This window comes from Pempheris klunzingeri, chromosome 14 (assembly GCF_042242105.1).
Source record: "Pempheris klunzingeri isolate RE-2024b chromosome 14, fPemKlu1.hap1, whole genome shotgun sequence".
Lineage (NCBI taxonomy): Eukaryota > Metazoa > Chordata > Actinopteri > Acropomatiformes > Pempheridae > Pempheris > Pempheris klunzingeri.
In genome coordinates this window covers 2,589,607-2,615,940 of record NC_092025.1, presented here as the reverse complement: position 1 = coordinate 2,615,940, position 26,334 = coordinate 2,589,607, and the positions used below count along the sequence as shown (strand labels likewise).

General features: G+C 43.1%; 1 protein-coding gene across 3 annotated transcripts in view; it reads right to left on the bottom strand.

The window, feature by feature from the left end:
- Positions 1–9,472: 9,472 nt before the first annotated feature.
- Positions 9,473–26,334, bottom strand: part of usp25 (ubiquitin specific peptidase 25) — a 29,540-nt gene continuing 12,678 nt past the window's right edge. Inside the window, exons 7-26 of one of the 3 annotated variants that reach the window (XM_070843103.1) lie at positions 25,964–26,101; positions 23,984–24,060; positions 23,737–23,810; positions 22,908–23,059; positions 20,969–21,096; positions 20,750–20,845; positions 20,394–20,558; positions 18,940–19,178; positions 18,780–18,850; positions 18,455–18,683; positions 17,954–18,220; positions 17,198–17,337; positions 16,266–16,439; positions 15,349–15,444; positions 14,625–14,803; positions 13,834–13,912; positions 13,545–13,624; positions 13,169–13,292; positions 11,045–11,237; positions 9,473–10,354 (exon numbers count right to left, since the gene is read on the bottom strand). In XM_070843103.1, the coding sequence (XP_070699204.1) occupies positions 10,182–10,354; positions 11,045–11,237; positions 13,169–13,292; positions 13,545–13,624; positions 13,834–13,912; positions 14,625–14,803; positions 15,349–15,444; positions 16,266–16,439; positions 17,198–17,337; positions 17,954–18,220; positions 18,455–18,683; positions 18,780–18,850; positions 18,940–19,178; positions 20,394–20,558; positions 20,750–20,845; positions 20,969–21,096; positions 22,908–23,059; positions 23,737–23,810; positions 23,984–24,060; positions 25,964–26,101 (2,874 nt within the window). In that variant the 3' untranslated portion in view covers positions 9,473–10,181. The remainder of the gene's footprint in view (positions 10,355–11,044; positions 11,238–13,168; positions 13,293–13,544; positions 13,625–13,833; positions 13,913–14,624; positions 14,804–15,348; positions 15,445–16,265; positions 16,440–17,197; positions 17,338–17,953; positions 18,221–18,454; positions 18,684–18,779; positions 18,851–18,939; positions 19,179–20,393; positions 20,559–20,749; positions 20,846–20,968; positions 21,097–22,907; positions 23,060–23,736; positions 23,811–23,983; positions 24,061–25,963; positions 26,102–26,334) is intronic. The other 2 variants (XM_070843104.1, XM_070843105.1) reach the window with 2 other exon arrangements.

The following is a 26,334-nucleotide window of genomic DNA, read 5'->3' as shown; positions in this document are numbered from 1 at the left end:
CCTAAATGGGAAACTGAATGCTGAATGTCTGGAGTGCTTTTCATTGAAGTGCTTAGCGCTCCTGCTTCGTTCCCTTCACTCCGTGTTCATGACTTCATTTCTTATTGGCTGCTTCTGAAAGAAAAGTATTCAATAGCAGTTACTTCATCGACACTAATTAAAAACTTATTACAGAGGATTAAACAGAGGCAATAATGCGTTTTCTCGCACATATAAAACCTCACTGGAAATTCCAAAAATATGCATACCATTATTTTAAGATCTTTTCAAGGTGATTTTGTGCAAAAATATTTGATGAAATAAAATATTAGGAAACACAACAGATTTTCACATACTGCTTTTATAAATATTCCTTCTCTACCTGCCCTTCATGCCGTAGTATTGGTTTTAGCAGCATGTCATGAGTGACTCTGCCACTCTCATCAAACACCTCACCTGCAGAGCTATTTTTAAACAGAGCTCAGTTGGCTGGTGGGCAAAGTGCTAACTGCTTTGTTCATGTCAGTCTAACAAAGCAGATACTTGTCCTGATACTGTAACTCTGTACACTGAACTTCTCTGCATTGTTGCCACATTCATCACCGATCAAACGAAGAGCCACAGCAGGCTACGATCTGCACGCTGCTGCAATCCCATAATCCCCTGTGACCATCTTGTGATGTCAGTGCTTCATCCTGTTGCAGTCTTATCAGGGCTAACACATGTTGGGTCCTTTCCACGTGTGCTGATTGAATGCAGATCATGAACATTGTGCCACCCTGTGTGTTTGGAGACTGGTGGCACTTTCTAGTTCTTCAGCCCTCCCAGAGTCCCAGTGTCTCTGATTAGAGGGAACAAATAAAGAGGGATGATCAAGTCTGAGGTAATCTCACTGCCTGCTTTATTCTCCAAACTTCCCAAAAGGAGGAGTGCTGTAAACAGACAATGCTGAGCTGACATTCATGAAAGTCAGCAAGGCAAGAAAGTTTGTTGAAACAAAACACAAGCGAGTGACAGAAAGTGTGCCCAGTTCTCAGGTTGGAGTGAAATCAAAAATAAAAAAGGATTCGAGGAAAAGCGCCGTCAGCCTGCTGCCTACAGCCACACGCTTATTTCCTTGGCAACTGAGCCAACAACAACACAGTCGGTCCCATGAGAAAAGATATATGCTCAACATTACTCATTACCACTAGATGTTGATTAGCTTTGCCCTCGCTGACGGCCCAAAGAAGCAGATCTCAGCAGCCTGCTGGCGGCTGCTGGGCTTCCAGTAATTGAAGCAGTCAGGCAGCCACCTCACCTTTTGTTTGTCCACCAACGGAGGTCTTGTTTGGCCCGACTGCGTCTCCATGGATGTGCCACCTTGAGAGGCTCCCCCTCCTCACCTCATTCCACCTCTCCCACCAAGTTTCTCACCACGTCCCAGTGTAAGGTAGTGCCTGTGAAACACCAGCCTCTGGCACTGAGCCCAGATGGCATTTTTCTCCCTGCGCTACTTTTATCTGAGCATAAAACACAGCCCGACAGGGGCAGGACTCTCCGAAAGCACCGTAAAGTGTTAAGTGAGCAGGCAACAATTTACCATCAGCTATTCTCAAACCTGACTATAAAGAGCTGCTTGTTAATTGATATTCACTTCAAGGGGGATTAAAGATCCACATGAACAAAGATTTTAAATATGTGTTCAGGCTGGTTATGTGAAGAATGCCCTCCGCTGCTTTCTATTCATGCGACGGCCGCAAATTGCCAGCAGTGTGAACTTGGAACGCTCTGTGCTCTGAGAGGCTTTTGCCTGAATCAGCCCCTGCAGCTGCAGGAGGCCGGGCCCCCGCCACACTCTCATTTTTAAAGAACAAATTCTTTGACAAACACAAAATGCTGACTCATCTGAAAGGTGGGTGCAGTGCGCGATGCTACGTGCCTGGTTCTTGAACGTGGGAAGCAAAGCTGTTAGTTACAGCTCATTTATTCAAACCTGTGGCCACAGAACAACGACAAAAGGCGACACATGAGCACGCAAACTAAAATAGAGCATCAAAGGCACGTGTAAAATGAACGATGAAAGAACGATGGAGACATTATATTTGGAAGGAAGAAAAAAGGATAAAGGAAGCAAACAAGCACAAATAAATGAGAATCAACACAATACGTTTTCATAGCTGTGATCACGTTCTGTAACACTGGGATCAGTTACAGGAAAAGACCAAATATTGTCAGATGAGGTGTTTGTGCTCCACAGACACACACACACACACACTAACGTCTGTCCCATCACGGGGCTCCAGACTAACTTTTCCACCGGTGACTCTGATGCTACCAACTACCTCAAATGCTTCCTTGGTGCAGTGTGGTACTAAACCATGACCGTGCACACTGATGAATAGTTGTGAGCAGTGGCCCACATGATAGATTCTCAACCACAGCTACTGTGTCAGCAGTACATTTACTGAAGTACTGTAGTTACATTTGAAGTACTTGTATTTTACTTGAGTATTTCTATTTAACTTCTACTTAACTACATCTGAGAGGCAAATATTGTACTTTGTACTCAGCTATATTTATATTTATCAGACAGCTTTAATTACGTTGCAGAATCCAATTAACTAGACAAAATATAATTCATGAGTAATTTTACATCAGTAGGGGGTTTATTAGTCCCAAAGGGGAAATTCACAAGCTACCCAGCAGTATGTGTGTGTGTGTGTGTGGGGGGGGGGGTATGTATGTATGTATATATGTATGTATACATAAACACATTGAAAACAGCTCCACCATTGCCAGCTGCAGCATTAAATTAATCAATAATTAGAATCCAATAACATATATATATATATATATATTATTCTAAAATGACATAAAGTGCTGCATAATGAGAACTTTTACCTTTGGTATAGTTTGAGGCTGATACTTTTGTACTTAAACTTCAGTAACATTTTTATGACCACAGTGTGGTAATACTACCTTAACTTAAGGTTGAGTCCTCCTTCCACTGCTGTGTGTCAGCCACTAACACTGATGCTTTTTTCTCCCTGCTGCTCTTTCATCACCAGTGGTGTCTGACTCAGAACCTCTGTTGTCTCTCCCTCCCCTCATTTAGAATAATCAGCTTCAGTGTGCTCCATCTGTGGAGCACGGTAACCAGTGTAGCCAGGTGGCAAATGTAGAATTATCGAACCACAGACTCGAAATTATCGTATTTTGGGGTAAATTATTGTACAGACGTCATGACCAAAATAACAAGCTTTACTGTTGGCGATAGTCAAATATAGTGGTTCTATGTGTGTTTAAAAGCGTCCTCATCCACTGCTGTGTGCTCCAACTTAGTTGTGTTACACTAATGTGTCCCCCATAAACAAATGACAGGTGGGAACTAATGAGCTAAATCATGAGGCCACCCACCGTTAGGGAACTGACACAGCAGGTTAACTTTTTTGAAACAGTATTCATAATAACTGAGAAGAAAATAAAGACAATATTTGAATACTATTTGAATTACTTATATGAACAATCTTTTTTCAAAGAATAATTCAGAACATTCTCTCTTTGTCCTCAAAAATGACAAAAAACTGCACATCTTCAAACTTAAAAAGTCCCTGCTGCCAACTATTACTCAATAATGAAACAAATCAATTAATTAATGGGGCATGATCAGCCAATCATGCTCATTATTCCGAGACCAACGTCACTTGTATCCAGGTGCTCATATCTCACGCTAAATCAATTACGATTGGTTGGAAATGTCACATGATAAGAGATGCCTACAGAGTTCACAAAAACTGTGTTTGTGCTGATTGGACGAAAACTGTCAAATTATCGTACTTTTGGCCTTTTTTGGATTATTGATCGTACATCGTACAGAGGGCAAAATTATCGTACACCTGGCAGCACTGACGGTAACACACACGGGTTGTTTTGTAAACTTTTACGCCCCTACGTGCTCACGCTGTGCGCCGTGACGCACACACGCCCTGCGTGAGGCATCACGACCCGCATGAATGACACCCACAGAGATGGTGGCTGTGTGGAGAGTTAGTGCAGAGCCCCCGGGTCACAGCTATCAGATATACTTTAGTGGTCTGGTTGCTTTTCTATCATTGGAGCAGTGAAGTGCTGCAGTGTTTGACTTAGTATTATAAAACCTGATTTTATGATTGGAAAATGTAGATTTATGAATGTGTGATTTTGCAAGTGATAAAATCAGATTAATGATAAAGAGTTGATTTGTTTTGATAGATGGATGGAAACAATACATTTCCCCAGGAAAGGGAATCATTTGAAATAATTTATTGGGTGTGTGATAAATTAACCATTATCTTGCCAAAAGTAGACAAAAATAAATGATACAAATCTTCTGGGCTCTGGGTAGCTGGGTTCAATTTATATATCTTAGTGGGAATACTTTGGACAGATAATAATGATGAATTACTTAATGTGATGAAGAACGATGAAAACATTTACAGAGCTGACACAAATCAAAGCTCTATTTAGGTCACAGACTCCGAAGGTTGACAGAAAACAGTGTAACACCACCAATGACGGCTGACCTCATTGATTTTACATTTGTACTTGCATCTGGTGTGTTTGGGTGGTTTGGCGCTAACGTTGGACCCTGTGCCTAAGTTATTTCCCCAACAACCATTAAGAAAGACCTCCATAAAACACCTACATGTAGCTCTGCTAGAGATAAAAGTTGTCCTGCTAACTTTTAATCTGGCTACATGTCCCGTATGGTGACTGACTACTGCTCCAGGATGCCCGGGCACGTCTGTGACGGTAGCTGGTGTGCTAACGGTAGCTAGTGAGTGTATTTGCTGGTTCTAGAGCACATGTTTGCTGATTTCTCTTTTCTATTGTTGTGTGTCAGGGTCATTGGCTAAGCTGGATTCAGCATGAAATATCTGATCATATTCACTTCACCTCAGGGGACATTTGCACCAAACACCAAAGCAGTGGAGCTGCTGGTCACGAGGAGCACAAATGAAATAAGTGCCTGATATCCTGTGATCCACTTGCATTTAGCCAAAGACTGTAATCAGGCTAATCATTGTGAGGTTTTTCCTACAGTTTAAACTGGGGATTGGTCACTTGTATTCAGTTATAAAAATACAACAAACCAATTTGCTTTCTCGTCTTTACATCCTCGGATGAGCGTTCTATGACCATATGAAAATGAAAATGTCAAACCTTGTTTGACCTGTTTCATTATCAGTCGTACCCCGCTGTACACTGGACAATATTCAATTCAATTAAAAATCAATTTAAGTTGATTTTCTATGTATGAAACAATATTTAAGTCACAATTAAAATTAAAATGCAACTTTTTTTTTTTTTTTTTCAAATTAAATCGGCATTTGACATTTCATGGGTCATGACCGAACAAACTAGATCACAGATACAAGCAGCCAAAATGAGTTTTCTCTGCGGGGTGTCTGGGCTCAGCCTTATAGATAGGGAACAGGGAACACCTCGGGGTCCCCCAGGAGGAGCTGGAGAAGGATGTCAGGCATGTCCTGCTTAGCCTGCTGCCACCACGATCCAACCACGGACCAGTGGAAGGAAATGGATGGATGGATGGATACAGTTGACTTTACTCAACAGCTCCATCTGAAATCTTTTCACATTATGATTATTATATTCTTTAATATGACTACCATAGTGTCACTGTTCTTTAACTAGTCTGCATTAACACACTGTTGTGTTTTCTGTGAGGCATTCTGGGTGATCAGGTCCGCATCAATCAGCTCCTCACTAGAATGCTGGAATATATCAGCATTTATTAGTTATCTATTGAAAATCAGAGTGCAATAATGTTCCAAAAAAGACACAAATGTAAAGTGCTCACAGTAAATGGTGTTACATGCAGATTTAGCCAATGCTGACAGAATGAACCTGCACAAACCACATTCCCACAATATGGTACGTTAAAAGTGTTGTAAATACAAACTGATCACCTGGTTGGTAATCTTCTGGGACTACTGTGGCGAGAAAAATCAAAGTCAGCATGTGTGCAGAAGCAAAAGAACAAAACAAAGACAAAAAAGATATTTACTGGGAACTATTTACACAGAGCAGTTTCACTTCCAGCACCACTTCAAGTCAAAGATGGCGCTGGAAATCTTCTTCTCTCCACCCAACCAACTGCAGTGGTGCTCGGCAGCAGAGTGCTGCTGCTGGTGGCTGGAGGACACATTGCACCTAGAAATGACTGAAATAGTGGTTTCGTCTATAAAGGATGAAGCAAATTGGAAAAGGATCAGAGGCAGCCTTATAAGCATGATACATGCATGTATAATATAAATACAACATGCTGTATATGCACACGTGTTATTATACATTCCAGCAGTATATAATCAGAGGGACTTGGCAGAGGTGACTTTGTTGTCTCAGCTGTTTTTGCCCTCAAACTGCTGCAGGTCATGAATTGGGTGCGTGGGGTTTAAATGTGGACGCTGTTGGAAAACCAGTTCGAACCACTAATTAGGCCCGTCCATCAGTATCATGGACTGAATAAACTGCCACTGTCTCCACTCTATAATCATCACACAACTTGGCTTCTTGCCCTGCTTCAAGCCAATAGAAATAATGGGCAAAATTAGGGGATGCTGCTGCCAGTGATGATAATTAATGCACCATAAACATTTGCAACCCAGCAAGGCCCATTTAGATAGACCAGCGCAAAGGTGGTCACACACACACACACACAATGCAGTGCAGACAGTAACTCGTGCTCTGGTGTTTTTTAAATGAGGGTAAAGGATGGATGGTAGCTAAGGAAGGATTGTGAGGCCTTGACGCAGACTCTCGGAGCTTTTTACAAGGTGAACGGAGAGGTGTGGCAGCTCGGGCAGCTCTCCAGACGGCAGGAATGGGAAGCTGTTGAAAACACTTGAGTGGCCACTTACTTCTGTCAGTGTGTGTGCTTTAAACCAAAGATATGACACAGATATGAGTCAACAGAGCAAATATTAGGTCTGCTGGTAGAATAGCGTTGGAGTTTAGGTTTAGACGTTCCATGTGAGATGGCATCTGCTGCCTCACTGTTGCACTGGTAACAGGGGTGGAAGGTAACTAAGTACAATTTTAAGGTAGTGTATGCTACTTTTACTGACACCCTGGCATATTTCAGAGAAATGCAATATTTCTCAATATTCACAGAAATACGCTTATAAAATGCAACACTTGCCATCCCTCCCTCTCCCCCCCTGGCTGTTGGTGCCTCATTCCAGATGTTTTGGATCTGGATGTGCAGCCTCTGCTCTTCTCTCTCTCACTCTGTGTGAGTGATGTGCATGAGCTTTACCTCTGGTGTGTTTGTGCTGTCTGACCTCTGTCGTGTCTCCGCGGTGGAGGGGAGGCAGGGTGCCTCAGGTCTGTTCGGCCACGCCTGAAGTTGCCCGACAGCCCCCAGGATTTAGATTCTTCATATATGTTCACATTCTATTTCTAAGTCTGTCATTCTGATCGTCTGTGCTGTGATTTTCCGTTGGTCTGTTGTGTACATACAACATCTGTTGCTTATCTGTCCGCCCTGGGAGAGGGATCCTTCCTCTGGCTTCATCTATTCTTTCCCAGTTTAAGGGGTTTTTGGGGGGAGTTTTCCTTTATCTGAATGGAGGGTCTCAGGACAGAGGCTGTCATACTCCGTACACACTGAAGCCCCTGGAGACAGTTTTGTGATATCAGGCTGCATAAATAACAGTGATTTGGTTTGTGGTCTCCAACAATTTTCAGTTGTGACCCCTACAAAAAAAGCAGTGTGAGGCTGAGCCTCTGTCACATTTATCATGTCCATGAGCTGATAGCAGTTCTACCAGTAATTTCCACTGGAAACGTCTCACGTGGTTTCATTTAAATCACTGTTCAGTGCCCAAAGAGGTCACATTTTCCAGTATTGGGAAATACTTCCAATATTGTAAAATCTAACACGCAGGACTTTTACTTGTAGACTCCTTCTCCCACTATAGTCGAGGTGGAACGTTGCCACATAAAGAAGCTTGAGGTCTTATGAAGGATCAAATTCAGCAAATCAATACGTGCCTGGATAGACAGTCTAAGTGTTTCAGGGGCTGTTTCCTCTACTCGTTTTTCTTCTATTGGTTTGCAACAACATTCACCACTCAAAGATCATCCAGCCAAAGACATGACAGGCCTGAAATTGTGGCTCTTTGATAAAAAGGACATAGAAGGCAGACAAAACTGCAGCCGACAAGCTGTCAGCTGACGGCCCAACACTGGAACAGTAAGACGTGAAGGAATGCACAAGTAATTGTGACTTGTCAATGGAAGGTCACCCCAGGCCAATGACAGAGTGTAGATGGTACAAGCCATCAAAGAGGCTGTTTGTCAGGCAGCTTGCCGGCCTAAACCAAACTGAGTGTGTGCAGAACTGTGGCTTAATACTTTACTACAGGCTTGATACTGCAGCTGTTCTTCCAAACTCCAGTTAGTATCTGGTTTCAATCAATAGACAATCCATACATGCATAGTATCTCATTTTCTAGGTGGACACACTGACTTCTTGTTTAACCAAGAGCTCTTTCCATCTCTCTAAAAGACCAATTATACACGTCTGAATATCTCCATCTCCTCCACCGTCTCACTGCCAGCAGCCTTTTCCACATTTCAGGGCAGGGCGACGATGTGATTTGTGTATTTCTAAAGAAGAAAAAAGTCTGAGCAGTTTTTACTGTAAGTTTCCTTGTGACATGTTGTAGATTTATTGATCGGGTATTGATGATTGGCATCAGGCATTTAGTGATCTGATGGGTGTTGAATCTCCTGAATCGTTCACAAATCGTGGGATTTTCTTTGCTGGTTTCTTTTGTATAACTTTAGCAGTTTTTGAGAGCTCTCTGGGCAGCATGTGATGTGTCATGACAGATTATTGGACAGGTAGAGCAGCTGATGTGTGCATGTGACCAAGTGTCATTCTTCCTAAACACTGAGTTTACATTGTTCTAACAGCTTGGAGTAAAATTCTAAACTTTAAAGGATGATTTTCATTTTCTGATCTGCACAATGCTGGCAGCAACGTTTTGAAATGCTTCCTGCCTTCATCACATACTGTTTGTAGTGATCAGTGTTCCCCGGAAATTAGAATTACTGCAGGAAATTAGTCCAAAATTGCATCGCTGAAAAAAACTAATTTCAAAGCAACAAAAATTGAGTCTGTTCTGGATTTTTTATTATTTTGGCCCCATGCTGTTTGCTTTGGAGTTTGTATCCCCGTTATGAAAGTCTGATTTTAATAAGCTGCATGATACCAGCTGAATTATCATTTCAGGATAACATGAAAGATTTAGACTGTTCTCTGACCACAGCGCTCAGGTTTGAGTCGCACTGTTGCGTCCGCATGAATAAACAGGAAACGGAGCCTCTACTTACCTGCCAGTCTCTCTGTCCGTCACCTTAATGTCTCATATGAAAGGAAACATTTCACTTGAAATAACAATAATAATGCCACTATGAGTAAAAATCAACATCAGGCAAAACATTGGTTTATTTGGCCTAAAAGGGCCATAAATAAAATTTTATTCTCTCAATTTATTAACAAGCCACAGAAAGTCCATGGCTGCCTACCACAGCACTTAAAACATCTCATTCTGGCACAGTCCACAAAGACATGAGACCCATTTGAGATACTCTGAGCCGCTGATAAATCTGAAGGCTCTCTTCCTTACTTCCTTAGAAAAATAAAACAAAACATGGTAATACTGTACCAAACTGGAGGCAGAGCAGCAGGGTGATCCTTTTCACGCAGAGAGGGGTGGGTGCTTTAGAAAGGGCTATGAGGGTGGTCTGGGGAAGCTTGAATCAAACAGCAATAACAACAATAATAATAAACTATGAAAAACCCTCAAACTCTTTTTTTTTTTGCAAAGCTGAAGCAGAATGTGCTTGGCCTTCAACCATTGCAGGATTGCCGCTGTTTTTCCGTCAACTTCTACTCTCTCCTTTCTTTATTCCCTCGCAACAGTCCGTCCCCTCCTTCCTCTTTCCTCCGTCGAGTTTTGCTTAAAGTAAAAGTGAAATAATATTTATAATGATAAAACCTATAGCAGCAAAAGAGTAACAGAGGAATAACAGCTAGAAGCGAGTGACCCCTGGATTTATAAGGAAGGCATGGGTTAAGAGAGGTCCATGGATTTGAGCCCAGGGTTGGGCCTGTGATAAGGGAGAGGTGCCCGGCCGTCCCTACGAGCTCATCTACCTTCGGTGGGCACCCTGCAGATGGCGGCCATGATGCGGCTGAATCGTTCACACAGCTCTAGGGTGGAGTAGGTGGGCAGCTTGGGAGGGTCGTGGAAGCTTTTGATCTCAGTCGAGCAGTCCAGTAACTTGGGCAGGAAGTCGGTCAGCTTTTCCTGGAGGTTGGCTGCCGGCAGCAGGAGGAGGGAAGACAGAGAGATAGTCAGTGATTAAGTGTACGAGCCTCGCATCACCGCGTCGTGAAAATCTGCTTCGTGAACACAGAAATCACAGGGTCAATATTTTCTGTGTCGTATCACAGGTTGTTTGAAAGCATGTTCCACTAAAGAAACAGATTGTAAAACTCCAGAGAATAGAGGTCTGGGTGATAACACTCAGCTTTTCCTGAACAAAGGCCAGCGCCTCTGACATCAGGCTCTCTGCGGACTGATACAGGAACACACTGATAAAAGCTCGGGCCTCTTCACTCCTTTTTTTCTGCCAGGAGCATTCTCTCAACGCACTCTGGCAGAAAAACGTTGGTAACGTTGTACAAAACAAACTAGACTTTTGAGGCTGGCTGACTTTCAGTGAATAAACAATTATTGCTGGGAAGCTCTGCAATGGTCTAATTTCTAAAAATTGTCTCCAGCTGTTTTTCCAGATAAAACAACACTGAACACTTAAAGTTTCAGATTTCTGAGGACGGGGGGAAATGCTGCACGACCTGGAAGCCTTTCTAATGTGCGACCTGAGCAGTGGCCTGATTCTGATGATCTTTGGCAGGGGTACGGGGGAATGTGCTAGTAACCCAAGACTTCAACTCTCCAGAAATATCTAGTAGGCCGAGTCTGTTCATTCTCTCCCGGGGACTCACATTCCATCTCTTGGCCCAGGTAGGAGCACCAGCGGTTCCTCATGTCCTCCACTGCCAGCAGGTCCCTCTCAGTGTCGTGGACCAGCAGCAGGGGGATGCAGGGCACCACCAGCTCGTTCATGATGCCCAGGCCCGTGGTCACCTCTGGCTCCTCTCCTGACTCAAACATGGCAGCCGCTTGCTCATTTAATTTCTATTGGGGCGGATAAAGAGACTCATGAATTGTTAATACATAATATTATATGCATTACTAAAACAATCCCTAATGCATTCATACATTAATTCCCGAGGCCCTGAGCCCCCCCTGCCAAAACTGGGACAACTGAGCCCCCAACACTCAGCCAGTTAAAATTAGAAAGTTAATATTAATGGGTTTTGTAACTCCTACTATTATCGTTCTTCTTTGTCTAACTTTGATTTGGGGGATAATCATGCTCTAAGTCTTACAGCTCCCAAATTTCGGTGATGTCAACAGGACGTAGAGTCAGTTGGTTAGCTGTGTGCTACAACTTGAGACGTGCTTTTTTGTATATGTGTGTAGTTTTTCAGATTTTAGTTATGAGTTGGAAGTATGATCTTTGATGCAAACTGCAGAAATTGGGCACTAAGGTTTTTTAGGAGGGCTGACAGCCTCGGACAGCTGTGTGTCACAGCCGCGGCTGCAGCTCCAGCTGCTGACTGTGTCGATAAACAGGCCAAATCAGCAGCAACTACACCGAACTCTGTTTTTAGAACACCAGCACGTACCCGTCTCTGTCTCCTCATGCAGTGTCTTTGCCCCACGTCTCCCATGCTCAACATTTCCTCTTTAACTCTGCTCCCTCCCCTGGGGAGGTGCCTGGGGAGGTGTGGAAACGTCTGCTCTAGACTGTAGCGGTAGCCATTACGGCTTCTAGACAGCAGAATACCCTAAACCAAGGACATGCTTATCGATAATAACTTCATTTTTTGAAATAACTTTGTCAAAGAACACACTTTGGTGACTTTATCACTTTTTATATTTGTATCACCTCATTATTTCATTGTTATTGCTCCAAACTTGAGTATCTTTATTTGTAACTACATCATTCACTTCACTATTCTGGTTTTGTTTTCTCTACTGACGTTTTCCATTGGTTCTAATAGATCAGTACCACACAGCTAAAATGCGAACAGTAATCCCACAGACACCATCACAAAAAATCCTACAGTCACTGGAACTAAAGTGGGTTCTGGCGTTCTTGCATGCATGTGGATACAAGCTTTCCTTCCTGTTCTTGGCCAAAACCACCTTGCTGTCACAGACAAACTCTCTGACCTCCTCTCTGAGGAAATGACCCCTTTTTTGCAAGCCAGTTTGGAACCGGGGACTGTGAGGCTGGATTTGCAAAACATCCAAGTACATTAACTGTGTCAATGTTAGCAGTGTTTTCAATTAAAACAAGAGCTGAAGGTAAACAGCTGAGCGGACGCAGCCAGAGGTTCTGGCCAGAGATCTAAGATGACCGATCGGGCTGTGCAGAGCTGAGGTTTGAGGTTAGCTGAGGACACGCTTGTGTCTCATGGTAATGTGTTTACACTCGCTGGCCCTCCTGCTTCCTATTCCCACTCCAATGATTACATTATGAGCACAATGCTGGTGTAAGGTTACTGAGTGCAGCAGCAAGAGGGCTGCTAAAGACCAGTATGAGGCTGATCAGACCAAAATACCCTCAGCCCTAACCAATAATACCAGAGCACAGCCTGGAGCTTGGTGGGGGTGAAATGAAAAGGGGCTCACATCACAACGCTGAGAGGATTTTCATCTGTCAGTATCAGATGAAAAACCTTCAGTGGAATCTTTTGTGGGCTGCAAGCAAGCCAAAGCAATATCTCAGCAAAAGCAATATGATGTTAGTGCCACAGCTCAGTACTGAAGGGGAAACGTCTGGCCATGTTAGTTTGGCTGAGTCACTTTAGCAGAGGAAGTCTGATACAGAGGAAAGGGGGTGACAGAGAAGAGACGGGGAAAAACTGCCGGACACAAAGGTGTCCAGAACAGACCTCGTTTAACTGAAGAAATATGACATGAAGGAATAAACAAATTCAACAGAGTTAACAAGTTGTTTGAAATAAATCACTGTAATAATGCCTGCATGGCCTCACCAGCAAACACTCTCGACGGTAATGACCAAGAAGCTCCTCATCGTGCCCTCTGTACAGCCCTTTGGACAAAAGCTCCCTGTTGTACTGGTGCGCGTAAATCAGATACATCAAAGCCTCCACGTAACTGGAAAGAAAGAGTCTCACAGATGTTACACTCATAAAACAGTATCAAAGTTACACTGAGAACTTGGAGTGTAAACTATTTCAAAGAAGAACTAAACTTGATGAACCCACTGCACTACCGTAAGGCTAGGAGCTGCACACGCTGTAAGTTGCTGCCCTCTGCAGGTAACACTTTGACATTTACTGGCGACTACAGATTGAAACTCTTCTGATATTAGATATCAGGAGGAGCGCTGGAAAGGTGTCAACGTACTTTGTCTTCTGAAAGAGCTCCAAGCCCGTCATCATGAAGATGGTCGTCTCACGGAAATTCCGGTAAGCCTGATGCCACATCTGCTTAAGATAAACAGAAGTTACCATAGGCACACTCATTAGAAATCCAATCCAAAGAGTCACATGGACTGGTAAACACCAGCATTTTTAATGATTAACTAGGCTACAGCAAAGGCTAAATGAGTGTGTGATACTGCATTACAGGCTGTAGAAAAAAACTCAAATCTACTATTTTAGATAAATACAACCCAGAAGACACCTCTGCTGACCTCATATTCATCCATGTTGACCTCCTCAGGCTTAATTAGGTCCAGTTTGGCACGTGCCACATTCATAATGCTCTTACATCTGTGGGGGAGGAGGGGAGACAGGAAGAGGGACCGGCGTTAGCGATGAGATGGTGAGTCATTGTGAGGTACTCCAGGAGATGAAACAGTCCACCCTGCCCCTAGGCCTTAACATGGCCTAATGAATCACTCTTTAGTGCTGAGAGGAGAAGTGAAACACTCCTCCGGAGGCTCCTATTGAGGCCACATGCACACATAAATCTAATTATCTTGCTCAAAATAGAGGAGAGGGGAGAAATCAATTTTTCACTCATGAATATGGATTGAGGCCAACAAGCGTAGTTGAAAAGTTTTAAGAGATAGTAAGGGGCCTCACATACCCTAATGACATGAGCATCACAGTGTTAAGAGGGAGAGAATCTTGATATTCGCCGGCTGTATTAAAAAACGTCATTATTGGACATGTGTCACCTAACATTTGTGTTTGAACAAAGCACAGAGAGAATACCGTCAGAGAGGGTTTGCAGCGAAAGCACTGTGCAGATGAGACACTGTCGGTCTGTGCGGCAGCAAAGCTGCATGTCCTACATGACGGAGTTAAGGTCTCTGCTACCCTCTGCTGGTTACTTTCAGAAGTTGATTTGATGTAAATGACCTAACTAGATTCTCCAGTAGTGGTAACATTGAAGAGGAGCAGAAGAAAGGCACAAGATGCACTCGCTTGTATACCAGATCGTGTTTAAATACAGTCACGGCAGAGTGTACAGTCCTACCTCTCATCGAACGCCAGGTTCCTGTCAGCAAACTGTGTGAGCAGAGTCCTCTCCAGGATCTTCTTGGGCGCCTGGTTTTGGATGAAGTAGACGATGATGTGCTGTAGTCGGTAGTCATTCTCAGGAGATGTGTCCTCTTGTGCAAATCTCAAAAGTCGAGCATACTCCAGCTTTATGGCCTGACCAGAGAGACAAACATGGGAAGTCATGTTTAAAAACTCTGACTGAGGTTGAGGTAGTAAGAAAATGGATACAAGTGCTTATTCAGATCCTCTTGAGTTGAGAACTTAAGGTGCAAAGGGTTTCGATTTCCAGTTACATGAATTTTGGATGTGATTGTTTTAATCATATTACAAACAGATAACTGTGAGTTGACATGTTGACATGTTTAATGTTCGTATAGAGTTTGATGGAAACACAACAGAGCTTCTACAGCTGGCTAATGTGTTTCAATAGGATCAGTACATCAATCTCAAATATTATATCTTTTATGCTCTTCTCTCTCAGACCTGGAAAACTGTTGGCATATGCAATTTAACATTGTTACTGAGGTGGTCTATTTATGTAAATCTGGTACAGTTACTAAATACAGAAATAGTCCGTCTTACTGCGCTGTCAGGAAGTACACAGGACAAGGCCAAGAAATGGATAGACATAAAAGAGAAGGTGGATGAAGGCGGAGTGAGGGTGGAATGAGGAATGGAGAAGCAGAGATAGCGTGTACCTTAAAAAAGGCTGCCTCAGGCCCATTCTTTTCATATACGCTGCTGGATTTGCCAATGGCCATAATTATACCCTGCATGTTGGGGGTCATCATCGCCTGCCCAGGAAGCAGGAACCATGTTAAAACAATAGGTCCTTGTGACGAGGGGAGCAAGGTCAACAACTGTGTGATGTGCTCTGAGGCACGATAAAGCATCCCGCAGTCAGGGCATGCCAGATATCACTCAGCAGTCCATGCATGGGTTAGAGTGACAAAATTGTGAGGGACACAGCCAGTCAGTTCAGTGACACAATGCGCAATCCTCACAAAGGTAATGTGCAAAAACCATTGCAGCCATGACAGCTGTGTGTGACAGATAGCCAACAGTGCAGGAGACTGGCTGGAACATACTGACGACAACAGCAATTCTGCACTCACGACACACTGACCTAACTCTAATGCTGTTATCAAGCCAACCCAGAAGAAAAAGAACTACGATTCCACTATAACTGCATGAAATCTGTGCAAACTATGATAAACATTTCCTGTAGATGTATTTGGTTTTATGTGCAGGCAAACGTTAGGTATCAAATGGACAACATACAACAGCTTTTTCAAATCGCAACGCCTAAGACCTAAGCTTTCTGCAAAAGGTCAATCTGCCTTTGTGCCAAGATGCAGGCTGGCTCAATGAGAGACTTTTCACACAAGAGTAACGCTGGAAGGCCAAAAAAAGAGGTCAGTTTTACTGCACGGCATTTCAGTTTCAAGCCAATCCTGTAATCAGTTGGCATAAAGGGTCAGATATTCTCAGGTGTGAAAAACCTTGTGTAGAGCCATGTGAATAGGCAATGATGCTCTCACTCCATATATATCAGGCACAAGCACAGACTCCTCAGCACAAAAAGGGAGAGAAGATTTGTCTGGGCGAGAGCTACCTCGTCATCATACCCCCCCTCTTCTGACTCAATGACAAAGGTCCCCACATTAGGAATGGCCACCTCTACCGTGCGCTGGCCAGGGGACTCATCCTCCGTGACCAGGTCAGGAGGAGGGGTGGAGGGGGCGCTCACCTGGACCTCAGGCTGAGGACAGGTGGGAGGGGGAGGAGACTGCAGAGACAACGTGACAGATGAAACAGGAGGGATAGAGTATTGAGGGACATTACAAGTAGAGGGAAAACATAGAGAGCATGAGATATTAGAGAAATAGTACTCATCAAATAAACTCATTTTATATTTGAACACTACAATTTGATGAGGTTTTCCTAAAAGACTGACATACTCTCAGCAGACACCGTCTTTTCAAAATTGTCTTGACAGATCAAATGACTTTCATCAGCTGATGGCCAGCTTTGCCTGTCTGCTATATGGTCCTGGGCAGCAGTTTTCTCCAGCTTTGTTTTGCCTGCTGCAACACTATGAGGGCAGTAAAAGTGAACCAAAACAATGAGCTAAAAGGCCCAATGAAGCACCACAGAGAGGGAAGCTGCACAGTCTCTGTGAATCCATCACTGAGAGTGACACCTTTCACATACAAGTGGTCATGTGATCCACTTTTAACATCAAAATACTGACTATGGAAGCTTTATGCTCTTGTAGTGACACTCCAATGTTACAATTTTGGGGCAAAAAATGACAAATGTAACAAATAAAATAGGACCTGAACAAATAACTATTCCTAGTGTTCTCTGAGCTGAAAAAGATGACTCTGGATGAAATAAAATAAGACCAAATAAAAACACTGGTTGAAACACTTCAGTTTGCTGATTACTATTAACAAACTGACGTATGACAAAACAGGAAGCATATGGTGGGTGACAATGATGGGTGTGATCGGGGCGTACTGTGTCTTTGCACGTTTTACATACAGCATTTAATAATGCTTCAGGGCTTCTCTCCTCCTGTTCAGCAGCAGCCCTGGAGATGGCCCTCTCAGTGTCCTCCTGCAGGTGCTTGGAGTCATTTGTGGGTGATGGCTGCTCCATATACTCTGGATCCTGCTGGGGCACTGCGGGGGGGCAACGACACCATCAGAGAAATGCAAAAACACATGGTTCTTTAAGTTGAACTTTTCTTTTCACTTTCTACACATTTGTCATTCACACAAATGCTGAAACAGCAGTGAACTAGATTTCAATGTGCATCTGCATTATTGTGATTGTAGAGATTATTATTATTCGTGGCATTTATTGAGATGTAGTTTAGGTTATAACAGTGTGTCCACATTAAACTGTGAATTGGGTTCCATTTCATGTTTGGTTGAATAATAACCCAGTAACACCTTTCACTTCTAAATGTAGCCAAGGATGCCATTTCCACCATAATTCAACAATTCAACAGAAATACATTTGAGTGCAGTCGGCTGAACAATGAACATCTAAGTTAATTTTCATAGTCAGCAATTTATCCTCAAGACCTTTCCCGTGATATGCTGTACATATTGTATACAATAACACATTCAATAGAGAGTTTGAGTTATAAGGCTGCACGCCAATATTTCAAGGTCATTTCCTCATCCTGTTATAACTGTCTAGGGACAAGAGTTTTTCTGTATTTATCTTCCAACCAAGTATTGATTCTCAATTAAGTATTCTACTCTGTATTGTGAGCGCCATGACCCTGACCTGTGTTGTCTGGAGGGCTGGACTCAATACTCATGGGCTGAGGGGAAGAGGAAGAAGTGGAGGTGCTGGATGCTGCCGTGGCTGCTGCTGCTGCGGCTGCTGTGGCTAAGGCCAGCTTCTCCTGCTGGGCCTTGCGGGCCTGCAGGACATCCCACTCTTCAATCTCCTTGTCAAACAGCTCGTTGTCCTCCTTCACATATTGTTTCAGGTCCGGAGGCAGTTTGTCCATGCCGCTGAGTATCTGTCCTGTTTCTTTATCAAACTCCTCTGCACAGACAACAGAGAGAGATGATGATAAAGTACATTATTAATGGGCAAATTGTATTTTCCGTTTTTTTATTTTTCTTATCTAGGCTGTACCTGCAACCAACAATTTGTGTTTGAGAGAAAATTGGCTGAATTAATAAACAAAGACAAACTAACCTCTTACACGATTCCTACAATTGTGCATCAAAGATACATGTTAACCCTAACACTGGCTAAATCCTAGCCTATGTGTACCTTCTATGAGAAAGGGCTTCTTGTCGTTGATATACATGAGACAGTAGGCACTGGCATTACGGTAGCCTCCGAATGAGTCCCTGACCAGCTCCTCCCAGGATGACTTGGTGACAGAGATGTCGTTGTACTTCATCCAACAACGCTGATGTGGGTCATAGATATAAGCCCAGTAGTGGCCTGCATTAGCCTGACCTTCATGGACTAGCACTGCATGAAGCCGGTACGGGACCTGGAGCAACACAAAAGAAATTTGAAATACTGATTTATCAATCGAATTGGCATTTTGTATTGCAGGTATGACGGATAAAAGCAAAGTGCTGCTCACCTGCATCATGGACTTGTCAGAGTACATTAGCTCAATGGTTCTGTGGATTCTGGTTATACTGCCCTGCAGATCTGCAATGCAATGGACAGGAAAATCATGCAACAGGAACCACAATTGAAACCAGCATTAAGAGCTACAATTAGGAGGCAGGTAGACCTACCACGGGTATCATTTTCCACTTCACTCCTCCAGCGGTGCAAGCAGCCCTCGAGCACCCTCAACTCTTCTTCTGTGATGTGGCGCGGGGCAGGGTGCATGGGGAGGTCAGGAGGTAGCCGTGACTGGGTAAAGGGCTTATGTATGGGTACTCTCTGCTGCTGGGCTGCAGTAGGAGCTGTCATGGGACCTGAGGCAGGGCCTGAGCTCTCTAGGGGAGGCAAGGAGTCCTGCTCAGCTGTGCTGTAGGGTGGGACACAGGGAGAACAAGATAAAATAAATACACAATAAAAACTTATATAAAAAGGGCATGATTCAATATTCCAATAGCAGCCTTTCTTCAGCTTAAAATGAAACTAAACCTATACCTATCCAAACCAATTCAGACATGAGGGTCAAAGCAGAAAGACCCTCAAGAAGTGTTGACATTGCCAGTGTGGTTAGCTCAGGGCAGTGTGGCTGAAGCAGCAGCTGTGGTCAAGGTAGCTTCAAAGATATGTAATTTTATGGTTTATAGTATACGGTCTGCCCTTCAGGTTAAGACACAGTAAGTAAATACACAGTACAGCTGAGACTGATGGAAATATCATTACTTTTGCTAGTATGTGGCCATTAACCAAAGTACTTTACAAATCAAAATTTCGTCCCGATGGTGGTGCTAGATGAAAACTCAGTGGATCCCCAAAGAGAGGACACAGAATTGTCAACATAAAGTTGCATGTCCATCCATCCAATAGTTGAGGCTTCTCACTAAATGCCAAATAATGTCAGCCAGCTGGCTACACTGGAGGAAAAGTATCTCCAAAGGAAAGTCATTTAGCAGCTTAAGAACCAAGTATTTCCCATAGAAGTTGGAAACCACAGGACAGTAAAAACAAAACAGAGTGAAGAGTTAAAGAAGTTATGAAGTTAAGATCATCTGCTGACTTATGTTCACCAGGTGGCCAAAACACGACTCCAAATAAATGTTAATGCTGCACCATAGCTACATGTTCGCCACATCAGCTTAAAAGGTGATAATATGTCACTGCTGTTTAAAATCAATTATTGCAGGCTGAAATTAGTTGTCAAACTCAATTTAGAAAAAAAGGAAAAAAACCTTGATTGACAATTAATATTCTGTTCACCGAATGAGAGTAGTGAATATTGCTTTTAGCCAATTTACTAAGATATGTTTAGGCAGGACACAGTTCTGGGTCACTGTCCAGGTGAACATCCCCCGTTACAACACCTGACAGTGTCACGTCACCTGCAGTGCAAAGCATCCTCATGTAATATTTGTATATGTTTGCACCCACTCATGAACAGGCAGCATTCATCAATTCCATGAGAAAATTATGGCAAGTTTGTGCAGTTGAGAGGGTCTGCTGAATCAATTATGGAACACATCCTTATTTGCACACTCCCTATAAGAATAGCAGTGACAGCAAACAGCAGGCTATCTGTTATGAAACTTGCCTTGGTGGGGGCAGCTGTTGTCCTGTTGTGCCACCAGGGGGTGCCGATGAGTCAATGTCTTCCACTGGAGAGGTGCACACTGGCTTACTGGAGGCAAACTCCATGGCATACTGGAGGACATCTGCCAGAGGAAACCTCTTGGGGCCCGAGCCATAACTCAGATACCTGAGAGAGAACAGAGAGAAAGAGTGAGTGTCAATGAGAGGCAGGGAGGCCAATGAGAGAGAAATAAGAATAGAGGGCATGATGACAAAGGGAGAAAGGGCACAGTCAGAGTGAGAAATTACTTCCCGTGGCTGTCTAGAGAGCTTTGTTGACCTTGACTAAATAAACAGGTATTGGTGGAGAAATAGTACCTCTCCAGTCGCTGTTGAAGCAGCGTCAGATGCTCCTTCAGCCTTCTGATCTCCTCCCTCTTGATCCTGGTTATTTCTCTGTTCCTATCCATGTACCTTACAACACAAAGACCAGAGCAGAGGCTTCAGCCTTAAGGTGACCTGGGATGAATTGTTATTTACTGTAGAGGCAAATACTCTAGACTCTATGATAAAGGCCAGTGCTAATATTTCTATCACCTGTCCATGTAGAGCATAGAGGGGAACTCAAGCTTGTTGTGGATTTTCTCAGGTCGTCCCAGTGCTTGGTTAAACTCGAACCTTGACAGTTCAAAGGTCAACACAGGAGGAAGTTCTGTGAACCAGTGCTGAAAGAAAAATGATGTTGATATTGAGATTAACTCTGTTGTCATGTTAGAATATATAGCTCTGTAAACACATTTTACCTTTAGAATAGAGTTTCTTGAACATTCACAGATCCCTATGACTACATTTAGTTTGTGGTATTCCCATCTGAGAGGATTTGTTTTGATTGAAAGAATCATTTTCAGCTTCATTTACAGCAAAACTGAAACATTCTGCATGGAAATTCATTTTGACGAACATTGCTTGGATGACAAAATCACAGTGTCAGTTGAGACACACACAGGAAATTTGGGTGGGTGGGGAGGGGGTAGCATCTATTTATTTAATCATTTGGAAACAGCGCCACTCCTTTTCTCCCCCCTTGTGCACTGCATTTGCATTACACTATTAAGAAAATACTTAAGGTACAATCTCTTTACTTCAAGTCACAAGGGGAACTTTAGGTTTAGAGCAATTTGCCAGTAGGCCAAAGCTCTGTACATCAGGGCGCTACAGTGACATTTATTTTAAGGGGCAGTGGTGCCCATAAGACAGGCAGAGAGGAAAGGCAGCTTGTGTGACCAAAACCATATTTTCCAACCCACTAATCTCACTCATCGGTGTCTTTAACAACAGATAAAATTCTTATTTCAGGGTTTCAGGGGCATACCCAGGAATTCATAGTCACTTGCACTGTTGCTCCAAAATCATTTTTCACATTCACACACTTCGAGTTAAGCGCCAGCTAACAGCCGGACATTAAAACATTTCCAGCTGACTACTTTCTCACTGTTTCAAGTCACATCACTGCCACTTTTTAGGGCTTGGTTGTTTCTAATTCTCTGTTTTAACAGGATGAAGGATTTTAGGCAATTACGCATCCGGATCTAAAAACTCATTCATTTGTTATTGTTTTGATTGCGAGGCCCCCAGCAGCAGAAAATTACATATTGTGCGTTGAACTCATGGTTAAAGCCTCCCAAATCGGCAAAGCCTTTGTAGTTTCTTTTTTCACCTGTCATGCTCTCAGATATGTCCCCTTGCTGACTGGAAGTTTCTGAACAAAGCATGGTATACTGTAGCTCTCCAGGGTTTGACATACATTTGCTTGACTAAATAGGCATTCTTACCACAAACATCTCAAATTCAATGGACTGTGTAGTCAATAAAAGGAAAGAAAACAACATTATATTGTCAATAACATATATGAAGGAGGGATGTGATGACTTCCACAGTTTAGAAGTCACAGTCCTGGGGCTTATAGTCTGATCAAGTGTGAAGTAGATTCACGTCAATCGAGTCATGATTTCATCACCTGACTCATTGTGTGATTTGACGCAAACCATTTTCCTGGGAGAAACCCTGTATTTCTTTATGATGTGGATGGAGCGTCACTGCGCTCTGCTGTCTCCGGTCCTCCCTCCCATGTGCTGATGGCTGTATCTTTCCAGCAGGCTGGATGCCATACTCATCTGGGGACTAGCCTGGTAATTAGCGGCTCCCAGCTGCTGTGGGACAGCGTAGGCAAGGCTACAGCTACCCAGAGGTCAAACCCAGAATAGCACAGGTGTCACATAAGGACAAGAAGGTCAACTCTTTTGGAGAGGTGTCACTGCACAACCCCAAATTATTTAACCTGATTGTCTACACTTATAGGTGGTAACCGATAATTGCTTTGTTGAAGACGTCATTATAATAAAATGTTTATGTCTTACCACAGTGCTATTAACAAATCTAATGCTGAAAATAAACTTTATTAATTTAATGTGTATTCTTCTCAAAATTACCAGTTTTTCAGTGGAAACAACTGTTGCACACTTGCTTTGACACTGACCTCTTGTCCCGACCTGGCAGAGTTCTCTGCTGAGTGCAGGGACTCAATCTCGCCCTCAATCATTGCTGCCTCAAGACATTCATGGAGATCCTTGAAGCCATTCACCTGCAGGGGGTACTGCCCAAACATCTCTGTGTTTTCAAATTTTTTACCTGTGAAATAACACATGTACAACAGAAATGCTAAGATTAGCACTGATAATTCATTAAGTTAAGCTAACTGAAGGAGGAGCTGTGCACCTTTTTAGAGATGTGTCATCACCATGTAGGAGAGAGAGAGTGTATCATATACATAGGTCAAAGGTGTACCAGGCGTAACAGAAGAGTCGGAAAGTAAAGAGCGTGAAAGAAAAAGCAATAACGAGCCATTTCACACTCGTTTGCATCCAAGCTGATTTTCACTTGTTCAGCAGTCACTCACTCATCATTAAACAGCTGCACAGGCCTCCCCGCTTCAACTACTGATGAGAAGCCCAAAAAAGAGAAGAGGGGAGTTGCTAGCGGACATGCAGATGAGGCATTAAGGTCATTTTATGAGCAGCCATGAGTCCACTGGCCCAGCTTTTGGTGGCTCTGGGCCAGTATTGTCATGCATAATAAGCGCAATGTCAATCAGCCATCAAGGTCTTCCGCGATCAATGCAACCACTCTCCTCTTTTACATAGACCACATCTCATTAAAACAAGGTCACCTTTCATTACTAGGGGCAAAGACTTACTGGCTCTCTGGCTTCTGCAATCAGACCATGCTAATGCTTTATCTCTCTGTGATTGTCTAGCTACCCCCTCGCTTTTTCTCTTTATTGGTTTTAATTTAACACCTCATCTCACCTTCCAGAACACCCACAGCAAGGAAGCGACCGTAGAAAAGCTCCACCATGGGGTTCTTAGGCTTCTCTCCCTCCCTGAAAGCAAAAAAAGTACTATTCAAAAACACAGGCCAAAGATCTTTACCAAAGGCATCTCTGAATGAAGTCCATGTAAACGATGTACATTTGATTCTCCCACCAGCAAACATTTGTCTACTGAATGTTCATTCTTTCGACAGTGATCTCTGGACATTAGGAGCTGTACTTACCTGTCTTCTTCAGCCTTCATCTGGAAGGCATCCTCTAGCCAGTCTAGCAGCTTGTGGGTAAACTCGCTCACATCCTGCTGTTGAGCAAAGCACAGAAATACACGCAAAATGACCAATTACAGGCTGCCTTTGGCACATGGAGGTCAAACTACGGGACTTAACTGCACCTACAAGCAAAAAAGTCCAATCAGTCAAATCAATGCCATGTCTGTCATCTGCTAATATACACTGAGCTTTGGATACAAGATGACTTGTCTTGGCAGAGGAGTTCACCGATTGCTGGACTTCAAAGGGAACTTGAATGCCACGAGGCCACTCTCTCATAGACATCAATGTTGGACGGTAATTCAGGTCAAAGCCTCTCCAGCCCGACTGATACACAGAGCAGCGACATGACTGATGAGTACAGAGGCCAGAGGGCTGACCTCAGTTAACCTCCGCAGATACACTGGCTTAGTGTGAATGCTTATGCCAAGAGAAGAACAGAGGAGGTTTGTACATTTGGCATGTGTGTGTCACATTATAGGATATATGCACAAAACAGCTAATTCCAAGTCAATATTATTTTCTGCAAAGTTCAGAGGGGATGACGTGGGTTTGAGGATTAATAATTATAGATAACAGAGGTTAAGTGTTTTGGATTCAGTAGAGCTGAGTCAGGAGAATGAGCTGAAATTGAGCAGTCGAGCCTGATGTTGAAAAGACTAAAAGGGGATAAAGGGTGTTAAATGCTTCCGGTAGGTGCAGCAAACAGCAAAGAAGTGCTCATTTTTTTATAGGACAAAGGAATAATATAGAATATTTATCCAATACATGCTGAGCAAACACAGGAATTATTCACATTTCATATGTGTGGCTGTAAATAGGCTTGGGTTGATGTAAACATTTTCAAACCTATTTGACATTAAGACAAAAACTGGACTAGACATACGGGATTTTAACACTAGGTCTTGTGCGTGACTCTACCATTCCACTGGGGAACGGAAGTCCATGAATGACAGTGTAGCACAACTCAACTGGTTGTTCCAAGGAATTAGGCCCACAGGAGACAAGCAGCAGGGTTGTGAAATCAGTGAAAATTAGTAGCCAGTGTCTGGACCAAGCCACTTGTCATGTCATGTGGAGGTCTGTCTTTCCAGTTGTACTTGTTTGTTAGTTTTCAGATTTTATTGAGTGAGATCCCCTGTGGACTTTACATGCCCTGTACACACAACAGACACTGATCAATACTCCGACACTAGTGGCTCTGTTTTTAGCCTAAACAAATATAATATATTAATCACAATGTCATATTGCTTGCAATGGAATACCAGAGATTTGTCAGCCACTGGCACAGTTGCTGATGTAGGCTACTTCTTAATTTGCCAGAATGTTTCATAATAACAAATGCTGGTTCAGCCGGTGCTCATAAAATCAAACCTGGTTAAGCTTGTACACCGAACTGGAGCAGAAAAACCAACGGTAACTGTCTGAATGAAACACTCCTCATCTTGCCTGAGGCAGTGGCAAAAGGAGAGAAAAATATGTGGATGGGAGAGGGGAAAACTCCACCTACTAGCATGTAGTGCTAATTGCTAAATCAGTCAAACCCTTTTTCATACTGGTTAGTGAAATTCAAAGTGCTTTACAGACGACTGAGAAGCTGATACTACTAGTAGTAAAAACTCTAAAAGTGATGAGTACAAAAAAACAGATGGAAACATTTCTAATTTACTGTTTGAATTCGGGAAACTACTGGATTGCATGGAAATAGCAATTTCCAGTTACTTAAATTTGGAAGATTAGAGACTGATCTGTTGATACTGGGTATCAGAGGAAAAATGTTTGCCGTCTCTTTGATTTCATCAGGAGGAGATAAAAAAGCAGTAACAAGAATATAATCTCTCACCTGCTTGCAATAATGATGTTCTCTTCACTAAACACTGCCTTCACTAAGTGAATGTCGTCATGTCAGGTAGGTCCTGGCAGAAAGAGGCTTACCTGCTGCGACTCACTGGACTTGAAGGCGTCTTTGAGGATTTCCACAGCTCGAGAAGGATCCACATACTTCCTCTTGGACCCAACCATGAGGGAGAAGAGGTTCCTCAGCTCCTGCATGAAGGGCAGGTTCCTGTGCTCCTGGTCGGTGCAACAGAATCAACTACTTAGTGACTTAAACTTCAGTCAAATCAGTGCTCCTCATCTCACAGGGGAACTGAAAATATTCCCCAATGAATACACTATGACTGCGTTTGGAGACACATATAGACAGAGGAAGTGACAGCCTCACACACTGTTGGTTTTGGTCTTTCATCTTAATAAACTAAATATAGAATATCACAAGCTTGACAAAAGTTAGTTTAACAGCTAAG